At 36.7% G+C, this 24,407-nt stretch overlaps 1 protein-coding gene across 1 annotated transcript in view; it reads left to right on the forward strand.

Moving 5' to 3' along the window:
• The window catches only part of CFAP54 (cilia and flagella associated protein 54), a 379,132-nt gene that overhangs the window by 59,613 nt on the left and 295,112 nt on the right, over positions 1-24,407 (forward strand). Inside the window, exons 15-19 of the mRNA XM_054442311.1 lie at positions 157-233; positions 6,378-6,506; positions 6,872-6,998; positions 17,052-17,138; positions 17,232-17,353. Coding sequence (XP_054298286.1) covers positions 157-233; positions 6,378-6,506; positions 6,872-6,998; positions 17,052-17,138; positions 17,232-17,353 — 542 coding nt within the window. The remainder of the gene's footprint in view (positions 1-156; positions 234-6,377; positions 6,507-6,871; positions 6,999-17,051; positions 17,139-17,231; positions 17,354-24,407) is intronic.

Consider the following 24,407-nt stretch of genomic DNA (forward strand, 5'->3'; position numbering starts at 1 on the left):
TTTCCTCCTTTTTATTCCTCTGGTCCTTCCTTCTTCTTTCGTTTCCTCCTTGCCCTTGCCCTGTCCTCTTCCTCTTCCTACTTTTCCTTTTTTTCCATCTCTTCTTCTCCTTTCCCCTCCATCCTTCATTCCCTTTCTCCTTCCTTTCTTTTCCAGACGTACCTTTAAGAGAAGGGACTAACAAATTCCCTGGAGCTCCAAAAGGAATCACAGAAATTCTTCCAATATTACAGGTATTACTACATATTTAGAAAATTTAGGTGAAACATGAATTTTTATTTTCAAATAATATTAAATTTGTAAATGCATAATGGTTAATTGTAGAAATAATTTTGAATATTTAAAATTTGAGGATTATATGGCTTTACATATTGAGAACTATAGGGACATTTTTCTGCCTTTTATGAATAATATTGTAATGAACCCCCATTATAATTTACCATTTCCTCATATGCTAGCTTAAGAAACAAAATATTCCTAGTATAGATAAAACTCACCTCCTCTGCTAACCTCTGTTGATCACCTTGCCTTTCCCCTACCTAGGAGGAACTCCTATCCTAAATGATAATGTCTTCAAGATATTTGTATAAAAGATATTTATATAATGCATATATATAAATGACTTTACTTGGTTTTTAATAACATGCCACCCCCCCTTCACATTTATATTTGGGAGCCCTCTGAAATATAAGAACAAGTGCTAATTTTAAAAGTGTTATTTTATCTATTCTCTTCCATACTTGGTATAATAGATAAAGTCCTAAGAAATGGTACCAATCAAATGCCATCATGAATGTACAGGAGGACTGTGGGGTCGTTCTGAATTTACTTTCTCAAATGCATGTTCCTCTTCTAATGCTAAGTTTCAGGGGATGCAAACTGAGTGCTTTATGCTGTCTTGTGTCTTCTGAAGAGAGCTAGATTTGAGAAATCTTAAATTGAGAACAGAGACTGACATGCATAAGAGATTGAGGTGGCATAATAGCTGTCTGCCAATGTTTTTCCCAGGGATTACTTACAGTGTCTGCTAAATATGCAGCTTCCTATTTCTCACTCCAGACATATGCAATCACAACTTCAGGTGTGAGATTCTTAAAAGTTCCTCCGGTAGATTTTTTTTTTTTTTTTTTTTTTGAGATGGGTCTTGCTCTCTTGCCCAGGCTGGAGTGCAGTGATGCGATCTTGGCTCACTGCAACCTCTGCCTCCTAGGTTCAAGCCAGTCTCCTGCCTCAGCCTCCTGAGTAGCTGGGACTACAGGCATGTGCCAGCACACCCGGCTAATTTTTTGTATTTTTAGTGGAGATGGGGTTTCACCATGTTAGCCAGGATGGGCTCGATCTCCTGACCTTGTGATCCGCCCACCTCAGCCTCCCAAAGTGCTGGGATTACAGGTGTGAGCTACTGCGCGCGGCCTCCCTGGTAGATTTTTAAGGACATTAGAGTTTGAGAATCACTGGCTTTTGGGCTAGCACTGATTCTCTGAGGCAGAGTAGGGTAGATGTAGAAATCCTACTCATAGGTACAAAGTGCTAGATTTTGCCTTGAGAGAGAAATTTTCTGGCAATTAAAACCACTATATCAAATGGATTTCTTTTAAGGTGGCAATTTTCCCACAACAAAGAAACAAGAGACCATTTATGAACTGTTATTTATTTAAATAAGAAAAATGTACCCTCTGTTAAAGATGATTTATTACCATCTGCTTGGAAATCGTCAAAATAAATACAGAGAAGTCTGTGATGACAACAGTGTGAATTTTACCCCCTAAAGTTATGCAATACACAATCTGCTCAGCTGTACTGGGCATATGGTAGACATACTTTCTTTGGCATGGTCGAAGAGCACAGCATTTGGTGTGGAAACCTGTAGTTGAGTTCAGACTCTGATATTGACTATTTGTGTGATGCTGAATGAATTATTTTGTCTTTTTAAGTGTCCTCACCTGGAAAATTATAATAGTACCTATTCCACTGAGTTGTTATATAGTTTAAATGAGATATTATAATGTGGAAACTAGTACCTGACACATGATAGCTGCTGTTTTTCTCTTACGTCTTATGTAAAGCACTGAATCTCAACTTAGGGTTTTTAGACTCACTGAGAGGGGAATGGAGTTGGGGGGGAAGATGACAGTTTATTGTAAGGAGAATCCACAATTCATATGTTCACCCAGAAGATTCTGTAGGTGGGATAAATTATATAACTTGCATATATACATGCTACTATTTAAAAAATGTATGAGACACTATTGTGATTAAATGAAAGAAAACTTATTTCAAAGTTTTACTGAACACAGAGCATTTCTTTCTTCAACAAATGGGTTATAAAATTATAACTAATTTGTATCCACCTTATACTGGGCTATGGCAACTAAAAGATTATTAGTAAAGCATTTAGCCTTGTACCTGGGACATGTTTTAGTCAAATGTTGACTGTGATGAGGATGATAAAGATCATAAAGATGATGATAGTGGTGGTAGTGATGGTGATGATGACGATGATAGAATGTGAGTATGTGGGGTCTTTGAAATTTTTTGATGTTAAAAAGATATCCTGGCTGGGCACGGCGGTTCACACCTGTAATCCCAGCACTTTGGGAGGCCGAGGTGGGCAGATCACTTAATATCAGAAGTTTGAGACCAGCCTGGCCAACATGGCGAGATCCCATCTTTACTAAAAATACAAAATTAGCCAGGCGTTGTGGTGCCTGCCTGTAGTCCCAGCTACTTGGGAGGCTGATGTGTGAGAATCGCTTGAACCTGGGAGGCGGAGGCTGCAGTGAGCCACGCACCACTGCACTCCAGCCTGGGCAACGAAGTGAGACTCTGTCTCAAAAAATAAAAAAATTTAAAAAAAAGATATCTTTAGAGACTTCTGTTTCTAGCAAAATGGCAAGATGACCTGAACATCCTCCTGGGAGAAAACACTTAGAGATTTTGGACAGATTTGAACAAACAACCTCAGGCATGTTGCAGAGCTCATGAGAAAGTTAGGTAAATCCCAGGGGCCAAAATAGAAAAGGGAACTGAAAACTAGCATGGTAAGTTTATGAGTGGATGCTGCAGTAGGTTGATGGGCATAGTTGTTATACAAAGATGCTTAGATTTTTAACAACCATCCAGGGACAAGAGATGAAGCTTGGGCACATGAAAGATGGGGGTTGGAAAGGAGACTCGTACGTAAAGTTAGAACCTACAAAAGATTATATCCTAGGAAAAGGTAGACTAGAAAAAAAACTCTGGCCTGGGTGTAGTGGCTCACGCCTTTTATCCTAGCCCTTTGGGGAGGCCGAGGTGAGTGGATCGCTTCAGCCCAGAAGATTGAGACCAGCCTGAGCAATATGGTGAAACCATGACTCTGCAAAAAAAATACAAAAATTAGCTGGGTGTGATGGCACGTGCCTGTAGTCCCAGCTTCTTGGGAGGCTGAGGTGGGAGGATCGCCTGAGCCCGGGAAATCAAGGCCGCAGTGAGGCAAGATCGTGCCACTGTACTCCATTCTAGGCTGGAGTGAGACCCTGTTGCATAGCAAAACAAAACAAGACAAAAAACCCTCCCCAAACCCAAAAACCCCACCTCTGCCTATGTGTATAAGGAGATACCTCAACTTGGGTAGTGAGAAGAGGAGTGAATAGGAGAAAATTCCTCCTGCTAATGATTTATAACCTTGGGGCCTGCCCTCAAGTAGGTTTTTAATTTGAATTTACACTACTTGGTTTACTTAAGAACCGTCCTGAGCCTGCGATTCTTGAATGGGTGTGTGTGTGTGTGTCTGTATGTATATATAGTGCAAAATTGTTTATATTCTAGGAATGCCAGGATGATTTAACACTAGAAATATATAATGCAATACATTGCATTAGCTGATGAAAGGAAAACATGTGACTACTTCACTTAGACAAGGAGATGCAAAAAAAGCATCTGATAATATTCAACAACCATCCTCTTTAAAAACAACCATCCTTTAAAAAAATAACTCTTACGAATATACAAGAACCTCTGTATCTAATAAAGGGTGTCATCCAAAGACCTTGAGTAAATGCTATACCTATGGTAAAAGATTAAAAGCAGCCCTTTAATAGTAGTGTAACCACATAAAGATATCTGTCATTCTTCTGTTCAGCATGTCCTGGAAGTCTTAGACAGATGGGTAAAAAAAGAAAGCAGAGAAAAGGTGTAAGAACTGTAAAGAAAGTATGAACTTTGGGCTGGGCGTGGTGGCTCACACCTGTAATCCCAGCACTTTTGGAGGCCGAGGCGGGTGGATCACCTGAGGTCAGGAGTTTGAGACAAGCCTGACTAACATGGAGAAACCCCGTGTCTATTAAAAATACAAAATTAGCTGGGCACGGTGGCGCATGCCCGTTATTCCAGCTGCTTGGAAGGCTGAGGCAGGAGAATTGCTTGAACCTGGGAGGCGGAGGTTGCAGTGAGCTGAGATCACACCATTGCACTTCAGCCTGGGCAACAAGAGCGAAACTACATCTCAAAAAAAAAAAAAAAAAAAAAAAAAAGAATAAAAGAAAGTATCATCTTTGTGTTTATTCACAGACAAGTACAATACATTGCAGCATATTTAGTAATAGTAATCTTTTTTGTTGTTTTTTGAAACAGGGTCTCACTCTGTTACCCAGGCTGGAGTGCAGTGGCATGATCAGGGCTCACTGCAGCCTCCGCCTCCTGGGTTCAAGTGATTCTCATGCCTCAGTCTTCCAAGTAGCTGGGACTACAGGTCCACACCATCATGCTCGGCTAATTTTTGTATTTTTTGGTAGGGACACGGTTTCACAGTGTTGGCCAGGCTGGTCTTGAACTCCTGACCTCAGGTGATCCTCCTGCCTTGGCCTCCCCAAGTGCTGGGGTTACAGGCGTGAGCCACCACGCTTGGCCTTAGTAATAGTAACCTAAATGTCCGTTGGCCGAAGAGTGGGTAAATTGTGACATATTCCTCCAAGTAACACCATTTCATTGTAGCTGTGAGGATGAATGAACTGGAGTAGGCTTGTACTAGAGTAAACTTGGCATCATTGCAATTTCCTTCTATAGTTACCTTCGCATTATAGGGGGGAAACCTGGAACTATATTTCCAGCATCTCATTTCTGTCCAGTTTTAAATTAGTCTTCCAATGAGGGGCATTTGCATGAATTTGTAATTCAGAAGAGAAGAGATAGTTCTTAATCCATAGTGGCGAATAGACGATATGAGTTTACCAGGCATGCTGAGCAAACTCTTGCAATTCACCTGCTTCAGTGTAGTAGGTGCTTGAGGTTGTTGTCAGCTGCCTCCTAGATTCTTAGGTTCACAGAGGCTTCTGAGCAAACTCTTGAGAATTGCATGAAGCAAAATTGTCACTGGCAGCTTTCCTGATCTTGGCTCTTTCATGCCTTGCAATGGTGACGAACACCTCTAATTCTGTGTATTAAGTCTTCTTTTGCTTGAAATATGTAGAGTAGTTTTGTGTTCATAACCAATCCCTGACTGACCCATTGAGTTACATATACCAGCAGGAATAAGTTTCAACAACATATGGTTGAGTTTTAAAAGGAGCCTACAGAGTTTTATAAAAGAGAATTAAAAATATGCAAAGTGATATTGCATATGGTTAAGGATACATACACATGTAGTAAAAGTTTAAAAACATGCACAAAATAATAAAACCAAATTCAAGGACAGTGGCTACCTCTGGGGCAGAGAAGAGGAGTGGCACTGTGGACAGTTAACTATATATATAGTTATATAGTTTTATATATATATAAATATATATATATATAACATGCATATATCTGTATGCTTTATTTCCTTTAAAAATATGGAAAAATATGGAAAATTTGAAAGTTTGGGCAAAGCTGGTTGCTCTTTATATTATTCTCTATATTTGTCTCTCTGTGAGAATGATTACATTAAAAAGTGTTTAGTTTTTGAAAATCATTATGTAGACTAATATAGACTGTTGGGTTGATGGACTCTAAATTTCTAGTCTGAGATTCTGAAATTGTTTTAAAAAATGCTTTTCAAATTAGGTATATGAAAGTGACAAACTATGTGAACTCTGTTTTAAAAATTTACCAGTACATTTGGTACAATCAGAATTATGCAAACCATAAATGGAAGTTATATATATTAATACATGTTTGTGAAAGGTTTAATTTGTATTTGGAAAAATGGTGAAATTTATTTATTATTGTCACCCATATTGATAGCACTCCACATTTAGTCACAGATAAATGCATTTAGTTAGAAACATAACATTGTTAATGTTAGATAGACTATTTAAATTTCTGTTATGTGGTTTTGAATTATTGTCAAAAATTGGAAATGTTGCATTTGATTTTCCCTTAAGTTTTCTTTTTCTTTTTTGTTTATAAAATTATTTTAGAAAAATCCTGTGGAACAGTTACTTTTTGCTTATAAACTTCTTGACAGAGCAATCGGTGGAATAAATTTGAATTGCATGTTAACTTCTTTGCCAAATGGATCATCAGTAATTGACCACTGCTATGCCAAGGTAAGAATGGAAAAGTCTTAAATTAGATTGAAGTTTTACTTAACTAGGAAGAAGACTGGCCTTGAAAGTAGGTAAGTAAAGCATGATTTGTGGTGGCTTACCTCTTATGGGCCAGAAATATATTTCCGTCTTCCCAGAAGAGATCTAGGAGAATGAGGAGTCTTTGAATTTGTTAATGAAGAGGACACTGATGAATTCTAAGGGCATATTTATTAGTGTTTAAGCTAATTGCAAAGGGCTGAGAAGTGAGCAGAATGTAATGGTTACAAATAAGATGATGATAACTTGAGTGATAATAGTATACAGCTATTTTTGTGTGTTTTGATAACCATATTTCTTCTTATTTCAACTCTGTTGGACCAAAGCGTACCCACCATGTAGATGGAGATACTTACAAACCACTTGCCTCAAATAGTTTCATGATGGATTTGCATCTTGAACTAATTCAAGCTCAGCATCGAATAGCTGTTGTGCTTCTGGACAAATTGCAAGGTAGTAGTCATTAAAGCAAGTAACCATTCTGAATCAATTTTAAGCCAGACTCCAGTACAGAATCAATTTAATTTGAAAACTGTGTTCTTGTTGACTGAAGTTTTCAGATAAATTTCATTTTTTTCTACTTCCCTAATTAATATCAATAAAAACATAATTAAACTTTTCCTTATTGCTTTACACTTTGCATATTAAATCAGTTAGTAAATGTCTTAAAAAGTTAATTAATTATGTTTATTTGTGTTATAGTAAATTATTTTTTGTTAATTCAACCAAGCAAACATTTATTGAGTACCTACTAAAATCCAGGCATCGTATTAGGCTAGGTGCAAATAAGGCAGTCTCTACTTTTGAGCTTCTAGATAAGTAAGCCAACCGTATCAGTTGAGGTTGATACATTTTGTAATAGGGGTGGGCTCAGAGTATTATGGGCACACAGAAATATCTATATCACATAAGAAAGTCAGGGACGAGTTCCTGGAAGGGGCGTGTAAAGCATTCAGATCATATTTTATATAGAGCTAAATAGATTTATTCAAATGCTGGTTAATTTAAGAGTGAGCAGTGTAGACACACTGCTGATTAGTGCAGAAAGATGAAAAAAATATTTATACTGAGAATTCTAGCCAATGCAAGAGGATAAGAAAAATAAACATATAAGGATTGGAAAAGAGGAAACAAAACTGTTCTTTCCAGATTATATGATTGTCTACCTAGAAAATGCAAAAGAATCTATCAGTATATACAAAAATAATAATATATAATACATAATATATAATATGTAATATATAATATGTAATTATATTTCTATGCAACAGCAACAAGCAGTTAGCAAATATAATAAAAAGACATCATTTTTATATCAAAAAAACCTGTAAGATACCAAGGGATTCAATCTAACCAAAGAGCTGTAAGTATGCAAAAAATATAAGACTTTACTGAAAAATGTTAACTATATAAATGAAGGTAGATTGTGTTTATTGATAAGAAGACCAAATAATCAGAAAGATTATTCTGATTTCAGTTTTATTCAAATAGATCTATAGACTCAATGCAATTTCAATAAAAATTCCAGTAGGATTTTTTTGGGTAGACCTTTACAATCTTACAAAATGTAGGTAGAAGACATAAATAGCTAAGACATTCCTGAAGGAAAAAAAAAATCAGGTGAGTGTAGGGGATCTCGCTCTAACATAAGTCAAAATTTATTTCAAAGTGCTAGAATACCTCATATTCGTTGGATAATTGGATATCCATATGGATAAAACCAAATTACATTTCTTACCTTCCCATACACAAAAATATCTTCCATATGCACCAAAGAGTGAAATGTAAAAAAAAAATCTTAAAAACTTTTAGAAGAAGATATGGTAGAATATATTTCTAAGCTTGGAGTAGGGAAGATCTTCTTAAACAAGATTCAAAAAGTGCTGATCCTAAAAGAAAAAAATGAATACATTTGGCTGCCTTAATATAAATAAATTCTCATCATTAAAAAAGTTTAAAGATAAGGAAACCAAAAAAAAAAAAAAACCCCAAAACCACACCACACCTAGGAGAAATATTTGCAATTTATATTTCTTTTCTTTTTTTTCAAATTAAATGCTTTTATTTTTCCCTTCCAAGTCCCCCATACATTTTTCACAATTGTATTAGTTTGCCATTATTGCTGTAACAAATTACTACAAACTTGAGTGCATTAAAACAACACAAATATGTTATCTTACAGTTCTGGAGATCAGAAACCTGAACTGCATCTCATTGAGCCAAAATCAAGGTGTCACATGCACGTGTATGTTCATTGCAGCACTATTCACAATAGCAAAGACGTGGAATTAACCTAAATGCCCATCAATGGTAGACTGGATAAAGAAAACGTGGTAAATACACAGTATAGAATACCATGCAGCCATAAAAAGGAACGAGATCATGTCCTTTACAGGAACATGGATGGAGCTGGAGGCTCTTTTCCTTAGCAAACTAATGCAGGGATAGAAAACCAAATACTGCATGTTGTCATTTATAAGTGAGAGCTAAATGATAAGAACACATGGACACATAGAGGGGAACAATAGACACTGGGGCCTTTATGAGGATGGAGGGTGGGATGAGGGAGAAGGTCTGGAAAAATAACTAATGGTACTAGGCTTAATACCTGGGTAACAAAATAATCTGTGTAACAAACTCCCATGACATGAGTTTACCTATGCAACAAACCTGCACATGTACTCCCGAACTTAAAGCGAAAGTTAAATAATAATAAAATCAAGGTGTCAACCGAGCTGTATTCCTTTCTGGAGGCTCTGGGGGAGAACCTGTTTCCTTGTCTTTTCCAGCTTCTAGAGGCTACCTGCATTCTTTGGCTCATGACCACCTTCTATCTTCAAAGGCAACGATGACCAATTGAATCTTCCTTCTCATGCCATCTCTTTGCCTAGTGGCAATTTACTAACAATTAGCATGAACAATGTACAAAAATTCCAAAACATCAATAATAAGACAAATAATAAGACAATAAGCAAAAGAAACAAGGAGAACTTCATAGAAAAGGAAGCAGTTATGGCCAGTATAATTATTTTGTAAAGTTAAACATTAATCTAAATTATGACCCAGCAATGTCACTCATAGGTACATACCTGTAAAATTTCTTGAACATGTACACCAACTACAGATAGAAGGATGCTTGTAGAAGCAGTGTTCTTAATAGCAAAAAACTGGAAACAACCCAAGTGTCCATTAATAGAGAATTGATAAAGAAACTGTGATATATTCACATAAGGGAATATCACATGGCAATGAAAATGACCAACGTGGATGAATTCTAGAAATGTAATTTTTGTTTTAAAACAGTAAGTTTTAAAAGACTACATTCAGTGTGATGGGAAGATTGGGTCAGAAAAAAATAAAATGAAAGACTACATTCAGTAGGATATTTTAAATCAAGCTCAAAAATGAAACCATGGGATTCTTAAGGCTTATTATGTTATATATAATAAGTAACATATAAAGACACATGCACGCGTATGTTTATTGCGGCACTATTCACAATAGCAAAGACTTGGAACCAACCCAAATGTCCAACAATGATAGACTGGATTAAGAAAATGTGGCACATATATACCATGGAATACTATGCAGCCATAAAAAATGATGAGTTCATGTCCTTTGTAGGGACATGGATGAAATTGGAAATCATCATTCTCAGTAAACTATCGCAAGGACAAAAAACCAAACACTGCATGTTCTCACTCATAGATGGGAATTGAACAATGAGAACACATGGACACAGGAAGGGGAACATCACACTCTGGGGACAGTTGTGGGGTGGGGGAGGGGGAGGGATAACATTAGGAGATATACCTAATGCTAAATGATGAGTTAATGGGTGCAGCACACCAGCATGGCACGTGTATACATATGTAACAAAGCTGCACGTTATGCACATGTACCCTAAAACTTAAAGTATAATAAAAAATATAAGTAACATAATAATTGATAAAACTGTATATTAAAAAGTGACCTGCATATACATAAATTTATCATATAAAGAAAACTATAGTTATCAGGTATGCAGGTAGTCCATAAAGTCTGGAAACATAAACATATGTCCTTTGAAGACATTATGTATAACTCATCTGCATTTCCAGATTTTATTGACACTCTCTATCTATAAAATTAAAAAGCATGACCTTGAGTTTAGGACAGTGGTTCCTTTGTGGAGGTGGCAGGGAGATGGCGTAGGAAGGAAAAGCATATAGGTAGATGTAAGTTACTGCTAATGTTCTAGTTCCAGTGCTGGGTGGTGGTTTACATGTATTCATTATATTAATGTGATTTGAAACATACATACATGATAAATATATTTTTGTATTTATAAAATAAAATATTCAAAGGTAATTTAAAAATCGAAAATTTTCCCAGGTTGACAAAAGAATTAACATTCAACATAGTACTGGAAGTCCTAGCTAGAGCAATCAGACAAGAGAAAGAAAGAAAGGGCATCCACATTGGAAAGTCAGATTATCCTTGTTTGCAGATGATAACTATCTTATATTTGGAAAACCCTAAAGACTCCACAAAAAACTATTAGAACTGATAAACAAATTAAGTAAAGTTGCAGGATACAACTTTACTGGAGGAATCACATTACCTGACTTTAAATTATACTACAGAGCTATAGTAACCAAAGCAGCATGGTACTGGCATAAAAACAGACACATAGACCAATAGAACAAAATATAGAACCCAGAAACAAATTCACACACCTACAGTGAACTCATTTTGACAAACATACACTGGAGAAAAGACAGTCTTTTCAATAAATGATGCTGGGAAAACTGGATATTCATATGCAAAAGAATGAAACTAGACCCCCCTCTCTCTCGCCATATACAAAAATCAAATCAAAATAGATTAAAGACTTAAATCTAAGACCTCAAACTATAAAACTACTACAAGATACCATTGGGGAAAATCTCCAGGACATTGGTCTGGGCAAAAATTTCTTGAGCAATACCCCTTAAGAACAGGCAACCAAAGCAAAACGGACAAGTAGGATCATATCAAGTTAAAAAGCTTCTGCACAGCAAAGGATACAATCAACGAAGTAAGGCTGGGCACTGTGGCTCATGCCGGTAATCCCAGCACTCTGGGAGTCAGAGGCGGGTGGATCACTTGAGGTCAGGAGTTCGAGATCAGCCTGGCCAACATGGTGAAACCCAGTCTCTACTAAAAATACAAAAATCAGCCGAGCATGGTGGTGCATGCCTGTAATCCCAGCTATTTGGGAGGCTGAGGCAGGAGAATGGCTTGAACCTGGGAGGTGGAGGTTGCAGTGAGCCAGGATCACGCCACTGCACTCCAGCCTGGGTGACAGGGCGAGGCTCCATCTTAGAAAAAAAATTTAATTATACCATTAAAAATAACTAGAAGAGTATACTTGAATTGTTTGTAATACAAAGGATAAATGCTTGAGGGGATGGATACCCCATTTTCCATGATGTGATTATTATGCATTGCGTATCTGTATCAAAACATCTCATGTACCCCATAAATATATACACCTACTATGTACCCATAAAAGTTAAAAATTAAAAAGTTAACTGTGGTAAACTGTTCCCTCCAACTTTTTATTTAACAATTTTTGAGCCTTCAGAAAGTTAAAGGAATAGTGTAGTGACCATCCACATAACCTTCACCTAAATCCACCAATCATGACCATTTTGCCACGTTTACTGTCTTTCTCTTTACATGCACATATAAATATGTATATTTATACATCTATGTATTTACATCTATAGATGTATATACCTATTATATCAATATCATATTATGTATGTGTAGAGATATAGAAATATACATGCACATATCCATAGGCTGAGAAGTCGCAGACATTATGATATATTTTACCCCTGAAAACTGTAGCATTTATCACCTAATAATGAGGACATTCTCTCAAATAACCATAATACCATTATCACTCTGAAGAAAGATAGCACTGATACAATAATATTATTGATTATATAATTATTTTTTAGCATCCAATTGATCATTTATTTACTTTTATGTAATGTGATTTTGGTGTCTCATCTAAGAACTCCTTACCTAACCCCAGATCATGAAGATTTTCTTATGTTTTCTTCTAAATGTTTTATAGTTTTACATTTTTAATTGGTATATAATAATTGTACATATTTATGGGGTACATGCAATATTTTAACACGTGCATACAATGTACAAAACTCAACCCGGGGTAATTAGGATATTCATCATCTCAAACATTTATCAGTTATTTGTGTTGAGAACATCTCAGATCTTCTAGCTATTTTGAAATGTATAATAAATTATTGTTAACTATAGCTACCCTATTGTCCTATTGAACACTGGAACTTTTTTCTTCTATCTAACAATATGTTTGTACTCATTAACCAATCTCTGGTTATCCCCCCACCCCCAATCTCTTCCCAGCGTCTGTTAACCATCATTCTACTCTCTATGTCCATGAGGTAAACTTTTTTTTTTTAGCTCTCACATATGTCTGAGAACATGCTCTATTATGCATCTAATTTTCAAATTGCCATAATTGTTCTCAAATATCCTTCTTGGGGAAAATGGATTTTATTTAAAATGATCTAAGAAGTAATCAAAAATCACTTATTGCATTTGGCTGTCATATTCTTCTTTAATCTAGAATAACTCCTCCAACTTCTTTTTTTTTTTCATAACATTGATATTTTTGAAGACATGTTCCACAATCTGATTTTTCCTAGTAGTTTCCTCATGATCATGCAGGTGATGCTGTTTATATTCCATTGTATCACATTAGACTGCATACATTGGCCATTTGTTTTATTATTGGTGAGGCAAAGTGCTATCATTTTATTAAGCTGATGTCTGCCAGATCTCTGCATTGTAAATGTCCCTCTCCCTTTTGTAGTGAAAAAGTAATTGGTGCTGTTGGTGATGTAGGAATGAATATCCTCTTCCCCAACAGACTTTCACCCAATGGTCTTACTCTCCATTGGTGAGCCTTCCTGAATTAATTATTACAGTGGTTGTACATGATGATTTTCTAATTGAATTATTCCTTCTAGATTTATTTGGTAACATTCTTTTGTAAACAAGAGCTGTCCCCACTTTGCGTCTTTTAATTTTTTGAGTAACACTGTGAATCAGATTCTTTTTTTTACTAATCTTTTAAAGTCACTTGCCATCATTGTTCTTTGTGATGCTCAAAGTCATAAATTTTGCCAGTGGGAGGGAGGCCCTTCATACTGGATCCTGTGTTCCTTTGATATGTCCCTGTTATGGTTTGGCTGTGTCCCCACCCAAATCTCATGTTGAATTCCCACATGTTGTGGGAGGGACCCAGTTGGAGGTAACTGAAAAACTCCACAAGTTCTCTCTCTACCTGCTGCCATCCATGTGAGATGTGACTTGCTCCTCTTTGCCTTCTGCCATGATTGTGAGGCTTCACTAGCCACATGGAACTGTAAGTCCATTAAACCCCTTTTTCTGTATAAATTACCCAGTCTCAGGTATGTCTTTATCAGCAGCGTGAAAACAGACTAATACAGTCCCCATTATTCTTTGAGATTTTTTTTGCTTTCTGCACAACAAAATATTCTTGACCTATCTTTTGCTTTCTCTACCCACAGATCTGGAATAAGCTATTTTTCCAATGATATTTGGTACCTTTTGGTAGGAAATGGTATTTAGAAACCAAGATCTGTAAGCTAAGAGTGCTCATTGCTATTGGGATGTCAATGGCTCCTTTTAGTAGATAGAGCTAAGAAACACACACACACACACACACACACACACACACACATACATATACATATGTATATATATTTAAATCACAAGGTTTTTTTTTTTTTTTTTTTTTTTTTTTGAGATGGAGTCTCACTCTGTCAGCCAGGCTGGAGGGGTGTGATCACTCAGTGGTGCCATCTTGGCTCACTGCAGCCTCGGCCTCCTGGGTTCAAGCTGTTCTCCTGCCTTAGTTTCCCAAGTAGCTGGGACTACAGGCATGTGCCAACATGCCCGGCTAATTTTTGTACTCTTAGTGGAGATGGGGTTTCACCATGTTGGCCAGGCTGGTTTTGAACTCCTGACCTCAAGTAATCTGCCTGTCTTGGCCTCCCAAAGTGCTGGGATTACAGGTGTGAGCCACTGCACCTGACCACAAGTTCTTTTTGATATCTCCAGTTCCAACACTAAAGGGTTTCTCCTCACCTTCTCCATTTTTGTAGTTTCCTTCTCCCATACTGAGCATTCTGTTTCCTAACAACATCAATGTAATTACTCATTTGTTTTATCCTGGCAAATTAACAAAGTACTTTCAAAATTATTAAACCAATACCACTATTAAAAACCTACTAAGTAAATTAAGGATTTCTTCGCATTTCATTTTGTCTCTAGAAAATGTCATACATCAGAGAACTGTGTCCAAATTTACTTGAATTCTATTTTTCTTTTTTTTTTTTCAATTTGAAGTGTACTTGTGACCACTTTTTTTGTATTTGCATTCTTTTTTTTTTGAGACAGTCTCACTCTGTCACCCAGGCTGGAGTGCAGTGACGTGATCTCAGTTCACTGGAACCTCTGCCTCCGAGGTTCAAGTGATTCTCCTGCCTCAGCCTCTGAAGTAGCTGGGACTACAGGCATGTGACACCACGCCTGGCTAATTTTTGTATTTTTTTTAGTAGAGATGGGGTTTTGCCATGTAGGCCAGGCTGGTCTTGGAACTCCTGATCTCAAATGATCTGCCTGCCTTGGCGTCCCAAAGTGCTGGGATTACAGGTGTGAGCCACTATGCCCCGCCTGCATTCTGTTTATATAAAATTTCCTTTTTTCCCCATCTTTTTTTTTTTATACTCTTCATCTTTTTAGATTTTATTTTAAACATTTACATAGTTTCAAAAACTACTTCTCCTATGACCTGCTGGATGTAGAGGGAAGCAAGTAATAATTAAAATATCTCTGTGTCATCATGTATAAATTGAAAATTTGATAAAGTTTTTTCTAATACATAAATGAATTACTTAGCATAATAACCTTGAACATGTTTTGGGCTGAAAATATTTGGTTCAGAAATCTGTTTCAAAATGTAAATAGAATTTTTGTGTCAGGTTTTAAGAAACCAGCCCATGATTCTCATGTAGTAACTGTATTATTTCCTTTAGTGGAGGATTAGAGTTATTTTTTTAACTCATGGAGTTCCTAATACCTAGTCCTCTAATTGTCATCCATAAATCTTTGAAGACCAAATGAGTTTTGATCATAGACCACTTAAAGATATTGATGCAAGACTTGAGTTCAAATGTAAATGGAATTAGTTATTATTTCCTTGCAATATCTCTGGGTTTCCTTGATTTTTTTCTTGGCTTTATTGAATTGCCATCCTAGCACAGCTGATCACTTTGTTCCCCTACCTTGTCTTTCTTTAGCATGCTGTTGCCAGACTAATGTTCCCTACATTAGCATTCTTATTCAATAATGGTTGCTTGTTGATGACCATGACATAAATATGATGCATCTGTATCTGGCATTCAGAATTTTTTTGCAGTCTCATCCTTCTTATCTCCAACGATTATAATCAGGGAAGCTTAATTAGCATTTATAATATCCTTGGTATTGAGAGAATGATGCACTATTTTCTGCTCTGCATTGCTATCTCCATGCAGATGTTTCCTTACCCTTTGCCACTGCAGATGCCTTCTATTCTTTAATGGTGTATGTTAACATCTTTTCATGAATCAGTTACCATCACATGGTGGCTCATGTGCGTTAGCACAAATAATTAAAACTCAGTAAAAGGGGTTTATTGTAAGGTTACTATAGCTACCCTCGCATACCTCCAAGGACCAAAATATTACCAGGTCTCTTAAGGACCAGACCTGAAAATCAAGAATCAGTGCTACAGTTTCCATCTCCCTGGGCTAGTATAGCTGTATCCTTTTTTCCTCTCATCCACATTCCTGTCTTTACTGAACCACTATGATGGTCAGTCCCAATTGTATACCAGTATCAACAACTGGCAAGTTCATGTTTTAGTTCAAAATCTTGAGAGAGGCTCTGATTTCATCAGCCACAGCTGGAAGAGAGTGGAGGTCTTCTTGTGGTACCCAGAGCTCTTAAAGGGACCTTGGATGAAACAGTTTTTCTAGAAGGGGTGTTGAGGACAGAGTTTGACAGCTTATTGGTATTGGTATCAGGACTTGCCATCTGTACTTTTGTGAAAAGGTAAAGTCAACAGAAGTAGGTTGGATTCTATCAATCCTCAGGATGATTTTATTCAAGATGAGATAGAAAATCAAATATTTTTATAATTTGGAATTTCTTCTGTCCTGAGGTATACTGTGACAAATAAAAGAGGATTTGATAAAACTGCATTATAGTAGATTTATATGAATTTTTATCTATTAGTGAAAAAAAGATGACATGATAGAGGAAGCAGTAGCTTTATGAATAGTTACTCCTTAGTATTTAAAAAATATTTCCTGTCTTGGATACATACTTAATTGTTGTGACAGTCATCTTCTTCTTCAGTTTTGCAGACTCCAACTGTTAGCAAAGATATTTCTACCAAGGGTCCGGAAAAGTTAAAACAATCTGGAAGCACTGATTGTTTTACAGGTAATTAAAATTGGGATAACTGGTATTTCCAAAAAATTTGGAAGATAGTTTTTAATCTCACCTTTTTGGTAAAATGTTTGTTTGTTTTTATAGAATTAAATATAATGAATAAAATAAAGAAGAATACATTATCCAAAGCAATTTACTTAATGCAGAAAGCTCTTTTAATATTCGAGAAAGATGCAACTTCTCCATCTTCATGGGAACTTTTGATGGTAACAGTATTTCATTTCTTCTTTTAATCCTGACATAAAATTTCTGTTAAAATGAATGATTCATTTCCTTTATTAAAAATAATGTGTTGCCCTTAACATTTAATTATAAACTTTCAGATTCACTGTATATAATTCATCCTGACCAGGGGAACTAATTTGTACCTCCACCAGTTCTGAATTCTGAAATGAGAGATTCTCTTTTTATCAGAACTTCATGAAATCTACATGTGAAGCCAAATAAAATCAGAAGGACTCAAAATGAGGGAAATTATACAATTGGAGTGACACTTTACCAGCTTAATGTATTCTTTACAATGGAATTAAAATTCTTAAAGTCCATTGGCTGAGGTACCTTCTCTCTTAGATAGATACTGCTAATTTATGGACCAATGCCCTTGTTGATATTTTTAATCAGGTCTCACTCTGGCCTGGAAATTCTTCTGCCTTCTTGCTAATTCATTATATGTTGATTTTATGTGTTTATTTTTTGAGACAGGGTCTCATTCTGTCAACCAGGCTGGAATGCAGTGGCGCAGTCCTAGATCACTGCAGCTTTGAACTCCTGGGTTTAAATGGTCCTACCACCTCAGCCTTCCAGTGGGTGGGACTACAGACATGCCACCGTGCCAGAATATTAAAAAAAATTTTTTTTTGTAGAGTCAGACCCTTGCTATGATGGCATTGGCTGAGTGAATGATGTATGAAGATGTAGAGAATAATGCTATGTCTTGGCTGATAAGAGAAGGAAAAAAGTAGGTCAAAGCTAGGAGGGGGATATGGAGCTAAAGGGGTTTAATAGATAAAATTTAGCATAATAGTATGCTAAAAATGAAGAGCCAGAACACAGAGAAATTGAAGATAATAAGAGGGAAAGGTTATTACACAGAGCCAAGGCCTATAGAGGATGATTTTGAATGCACAGATAAAGGGATTCATCTTCAATGATCGGTATCTTTTGATACAGAAGGGAAGGAGGAACAGACAGATGTAGATAAGAAAAGTTTGTTGATGTGAAGGCAGGGAGTTGAGTTGATGCCTTTTGATATGCTTTGACTGTGTCCCTACTCAAATCTCATCTTAAATTGTAGTTCCCATAATCCCTATGTGTTGTGGGAGGGACCAGGTGGAAATAATTGAATCATGGGGGAGGTTTCCTCCATCCTGCTCTCGTGAAAGTGAGTTAGTTCTCACGAGATCTGATAGTTTAATAAAAGGCTTGCCCCTTCACTGGGCACTCATTCTTCTCTCTCCTGCTGACATGTGAAGAAGGATATGTTTGTTTCCTTTTCTGTCATGACTGTAAGTTTCCCAAGGCCAAAAGAGACTGTGAGTCTCTTTTAAATCTCTTTTCTTTATAAATTACCCAGTCTCGGGTATGTCTTTATTAGCAGTGTGAGAACAAACTAATACACCTTCTTACCTCTATCAGATACAGTGGGAGACAAGGATATCTGCCATCAATGGAGCATGAGGGTGGAAAATTGAACTGAGAAAGTAAAGATAATGTGGAGAGTGGGGAGGAAGGGATGAGGGAGTTGACTCCAAGTAAAGGGACTGGCTAGCATCACCAAGTTCTAGCTGAAGTTGGAGACCATGAATTTTTAGACATCTTGATCTGCATGGTGGTATGACATTATCCTGATGTAGTGTTCTTAATGTCAGCAAAATATTTGTGACAGCAGACATTTGTGGAGGATTAGATTTTTTTTTTTTTAAAAATGAAGGTATGAGTTAAAAGTTTATGGCTTTAAAAACGTGGATATAGATTGAGTAGGGAGGGAAGGCATGAAGGCATTTAAAGACTTGGTGTCTATGGAAATATCAAGAGACTGGACATCTTTATGAGGTCAGGTCAAGGACCAGAAAATGAGGGTCTGAGGGAGCTAGAAGGATAGGTGTTTGAGGTTAGAAAGTAGAATACTGAAATTCAAGATTTCTGGTATGTAGCACTTCCTGTTATCTGTCAATCTATTCATCCATCTAACACATAATTTTGATCCATTTCGCAATTATGTATTGAAAGTTCACTATGTGCCTGGTAGTATGCCTAGTACAGAAGAGGGGAATCTTTTATTTATTCAACAAATATTGATTGATTTGCCTTCTTTTTGTGGTTCTGCCTTTGTGGTTCCTGGATTTATTCATATAAAAATCCAGTCTGTGGAAACAAGGACAAGTAAATATGTGCTTTAATTGCAAGAGGGCTAGGGAAAATTAACAGGGGAGTACCTAACTCAACAGTGGGGAATGTTTAAGGAAACATCCAGGAGAGATCATGTGAAGTTGAACGCTGAAAGACAGATGGCTTGAATTTGAATACTGAAATGATACTGAGAGCCAGAGAAACAGGAGAGCAAACAGTAGAAAGGACATTCCAGGCAGAGAGAACAAATGTGCCAAGGTCCCAAGGCTAGAAATGTCATAGAATGCTTGTAGTTCTACAGGTCATTCTGTGAGACAGAAGCTTAGATGCAATAAGGGTAGGAGTGGGGTGGGGGAGAGGATAGTAGCATGGGAGACCAGAGAGGAAGTAAAGATGTGTTCATAAGAAGTATTTTTCGCCAAGCTAAGAATTTTGGATGGACAGATACTATCAAGGTTCAAGGTGAGGAAGTCTGTCCTGGGAGTATTAGGGAAGAGCCTGGTTAAATTTGAATTTCCGGAATTTGAATGAGGAAGTTGGATGGTGGTGTTGGGTGGTCTGAGATCACAAGGCCAAGTGGTGTCTGGTCTTGTTGGAAGACTTCTGGGGTGTGTTCAGATCCATCTTCTCAACTGATGCTTCCATGGCTGTTTGCTATTGTCTAGTGCTTGGAGGACATTGGTACTTCAGTCCTATTTTTATGGCAAATAAACCTTATCTTTATTTTAGAAATATTGGTCTTACTACTAATCTTGGGTCTTCTTAGAGCCTGAAGAGAAGTTTCCTCTTGTTTTATGATGACTGAATCTGGTCTTTGTATTGCTGTAGTGTGCCGGTTCCCCTGTATGTGTCTGCCTCCCGCCACTGAGACCAGGGAACATACCGGGACCAAGATACCTGGATGTCTCAAGTTTCCAGTGTGGGCAGGAACATCTTCTTTGGCCACCTCTGCTCCTCAGTGGTAGTTTTTATCCAAGTGTTAAGGCTTAATGATCAATCCCTAGGGTACTCTCTTAAACAACGATGTTACAGCTCAAACATTTGGACCAGAACAAATGAAGAAGCTTAGGGGTACTGGAAGTTCTAAGGAATTTTGGCTTTAATATTTCCTGAATTTATGTCTTGATGTCTCCTAAATGCCAGTCTGTTAACTATGTTAGCAGTAATTGGATTTAATTATTTTTCCTATTTTGTAGCATTTCAAGTCAAATCAGTTCTATTTGCTTTTTTTTTTTTTAGGGAGGGAAGGATATACACGGACGATTTTTTTTTCAGAGATCTTCTCAGCTCTTTTTTTGTTTTCTTTTTTAAAAAATTTAAAATTTACAAAATTTCTTCTATTTTTTAAAAAGTGAAACTATTTTAATTCCAGAAAAAATTATGAGTATAATGTCCTGTTAGGATAGACTCTTGAGATGCATTAAGAGGCTCTATTTTTTATGAGGAGCCCTCTAAAGAATTTTCACCAACGAGGAACATGTTGAATGTTTATTTAGAAGTCCTGAAATCTTCTATAGCCACGTCTGCTCCTCAGTGGTAGTTTTTATCTGAGTGTTAAGGCTTAATGATCAGTCCTCAGGGCACTCTCCTAAACAATGATGTTATGGCTCAAACAATTGCCAAACTTTCTTTTTTAAAGAAGACAAATACATTTATTTCCCTTGGCAATCATTCTCAATTGGGGTACATTACAGAATGTTTTACAATATCATGATCTTGTAATAAAATTATCCCCAAATCAGTAATTGATGTGTCACCTGATATCATAAAAAGGTTTGAAAAGCCTGAGTCTCTTTAGAATTCTTAAATAATTCATATCCTGTCTCTGTTTTTCAGAAATTTTCTGACTCTGTGGATCTGGATAATCTCATCAGGTGTCTGTTTTATTTCTAATCAATTAAGATGGACCAATTTATTCCCACAAATGAGGGACAAACCTTTGATAATAACTCATTAGCTTTCCAAGTGAGATGACTGGCTTTTTTTTTTTAAATTATGGGGATTCATTTTTTCCATTTTCTTGTCTTGGTTATTTGCCCTCTGGAAGTCCATTTTGGCTTTTTATATATTATTCCATAGGATTATATTAAAGGATTGCACCTAGGATCCATACTGGATGTCCTTGATCTACTTCTGGTCAAATATAATATTCATTATGTGGCTTATGTCATTGCTCTTAGTCCACTAACAGAACATTCAGTGTCTTTGCAGATGTAATTTCTCATAGAAAGAGGCAGAAATGCTCCTCCATCCACGTGTTGGCGGTTTTGAGGATGCTGTTGTTTTCTGTACAGCATCCATTTCCCCTTCCAAACTCATGTTTTGAGGATTTCTTTTTCTGTATCAGATGTAATCAGGTGGGACTGGTCCTCAAGAGGAAAACTAGTGATGCCAGCTGGGCCAGTTGACTGCTCCTTCCAGTCTTGAGTAGAGGGATACAAAGACTAAAAGACCTTAGTTTTGTACACCCTAATGTAGAAAATTATTGCTTAGGAAAATAAGTTTGTCTTCTCTAAGGAAATGTTGGCAATTCATTCATCCTCATAGCTGTATTCTGATTACACCATTATAACTGTGTTTCGTAGACCCTCCTTCCTCTCTGGGGCTACTTTTATCCAAGCCAGGTTTTCCAGTTGTTTCTCTTGCAGAGAAACCCAATTGTTTCATCTAGTTTTCTTCTAGTACTATTTGTAGGAATCTAAACAAATCTGTAGTTGAGATCATTTCAACAATTCCAAATTCCACTCTAAGCAAAGGAGCGTTATGATTTAGCAAGTTATTTTTTATAATCAACCCAGAATCTAATTTATGGTACCATTTTGGACCAGAACTAATGAAGAAACTCAGGGGTATTAGTAGTTCTAATAACCCCTGGCTTTAATACTTCTTGTATTTATGTCTTGATATCCCCTAAATACCAGTCTATTAACTATATTAGCAGTATTTGGATTTAATTATTTTTCCTATTTTGTAGCATTTCAAGTCAAATCAATTCTATCTGATATTTTTTAGGGGGGAAGAATATATATAGGCTTTTAAAAATTTATTTTTATTTTTATTTATTTATGAGACAGGGTCTTGCTCTGTCAGCCTGGCTGCAGTGCAGTGGTGTGTATGGCTCACTGCAGCCTCGACCTCCTGGGTTCAGCCATTCTCCCACCTCAGCCTCCTGAGTAGCTAGAACCACAGGCCCGTGCTACCATGCCTGGCTGTTTGTCATTTTTTGTAGAGATGCGGTTTTGTCATGTTGCCCAGCATGGTCTCGAAATCCTGGGTTCAAGCGGTCCGCTTTCCTCAGTCTCCCAAAGTGCTGGGACTACAGGCGTGAGCCACTGTGCCCAGCCTCAGCTCTTTGTAATCGTGTGCTCAAGTCTTTTTTTTTTTTTTTTAATCAACGAGCCAACTTCTAATTCTGACCCCTCCTCTTATGAGGCCATGTTTTGACTCCCAGGCTTCAAACTGCTAACAGAATATTTAGCATATCTACATTTTGGATTTTTTTCTCTTTTAAATGATTTAAGGTATTGCATAGGAAACTTTATCCAGATTGCCTTTCCAAACTTCTTTTAACTTAGTTTTTTATTAAGACAAGATAGCATAGTGGTTAGGAGTATAAGGATCTTGGATTAGAGTTCTGGTTCTACCACTGATTAGCTGTATGACCTGTCAAGTTATTTATGCTCTCTTAAGATTCAATTTCTTCATCTGTGAAACAGGAATTCTTGGGAAGATTCAATGTAATGATGCATATAAAATGCTTAGTGTTTGGTACAGAGTAAGCAGTCAATAAATGTTAGCCATTATTATTACTCTGCTTTTCATTCAGTTTTGTCATATCAGAACTATTATTATTTCTCTTTCACTTTAAGCACTCTGAGACATTCTGTTTGAACCACTTTTTGGTGCTTTATATATGTTTTCCTCCATCAGACTACACATTTCTTTCTGTATTTTCTCTTAGATTTATCTTATTACTAGTATATTTTATTCTAAGCAATATTCCTTCTCAGGATTCTTGGATATGACTTAATCTACTTTTCATCTTTTTATGCAATGTACATTATAATGTTGAGAACCCAGAATATACCTCAGGGAGGTCTACCAGATACGTAGGAAATATGGCACTTTATCATTCCAGTCCTGTGATAGTTGTTTACATATGTCTTATTCACACCCTCAAGATTGCATTGCATCTTTCCATTAGTGTTTTGCTGCACTGTGGGCGTCAAGCCTGTGTCAAATGTATTTAACATCAATCTGTCCTCATAAGCATTGAGTAACTTCTGAAGAGAGGCAGGTTTCATTTTCTCTAAGGGAAACTACACGCAGAGAAGTTTACATTCAGACAAAAATACTTTGGACTTCAATACTGTGGTTTTGGTGGCACATTGCAGTGGAAACCACCATTGAAAGAACACCTTAGAGCTTATTTTTATTGTGAGTTGGTGGGCAAGTCCCTTTCCATTGAGATTCCTTGGCTGAATCCCCATGGTAGGTAAAGGCTTATTTCTTTTTTCAAAGTTACTGAACCTTTCTAATTTGCTAGGCACTGTGGTAGATAGTGCAAGATGTGAGGATGTAGTTATTTTTCATTATTGATATGTCATGGAAAGTCTACTTCTTGACCTCTGATTAGAGAATGGTTTGTCTAGGTTTTGCAATTGTAATAGTTTGGTATTCTAGAGCACTGCTATTATAGACAACATTCAGGTCCATATTGATAACACTTTCTCATGACTAAGTAGTGTTGATTTCATGGGAATTTTTCCTTCTTGATTTTTTTTTTTTGGGATTTTCTGATGTTACTTCCCTTTTTCTAGTTGAAGAACCCCCTTAAAAAGCCCCAGGCACTTTCTCATAAACAAAATCTTACTAGCAGCTCAATGAATTGGCTCCCTTAAATTAGGATTC

The sequence above is a fragment of the Pongo pygmaeus genome, chromosome 10 (genome assembly GCF_028885625.2).
Source record: "Pongo pygmaeus isolate AG05252 chromosome 10, NHGRI_mPonPyg2-v2.0_pri, whole genome shotgun sequence".
Classification (NCBI taxonomy): Eukaryota; Metazoa; Chordata; class Mammalia; order Primates; family Hominidae; genus Pongo; species Pongo pygmaeus.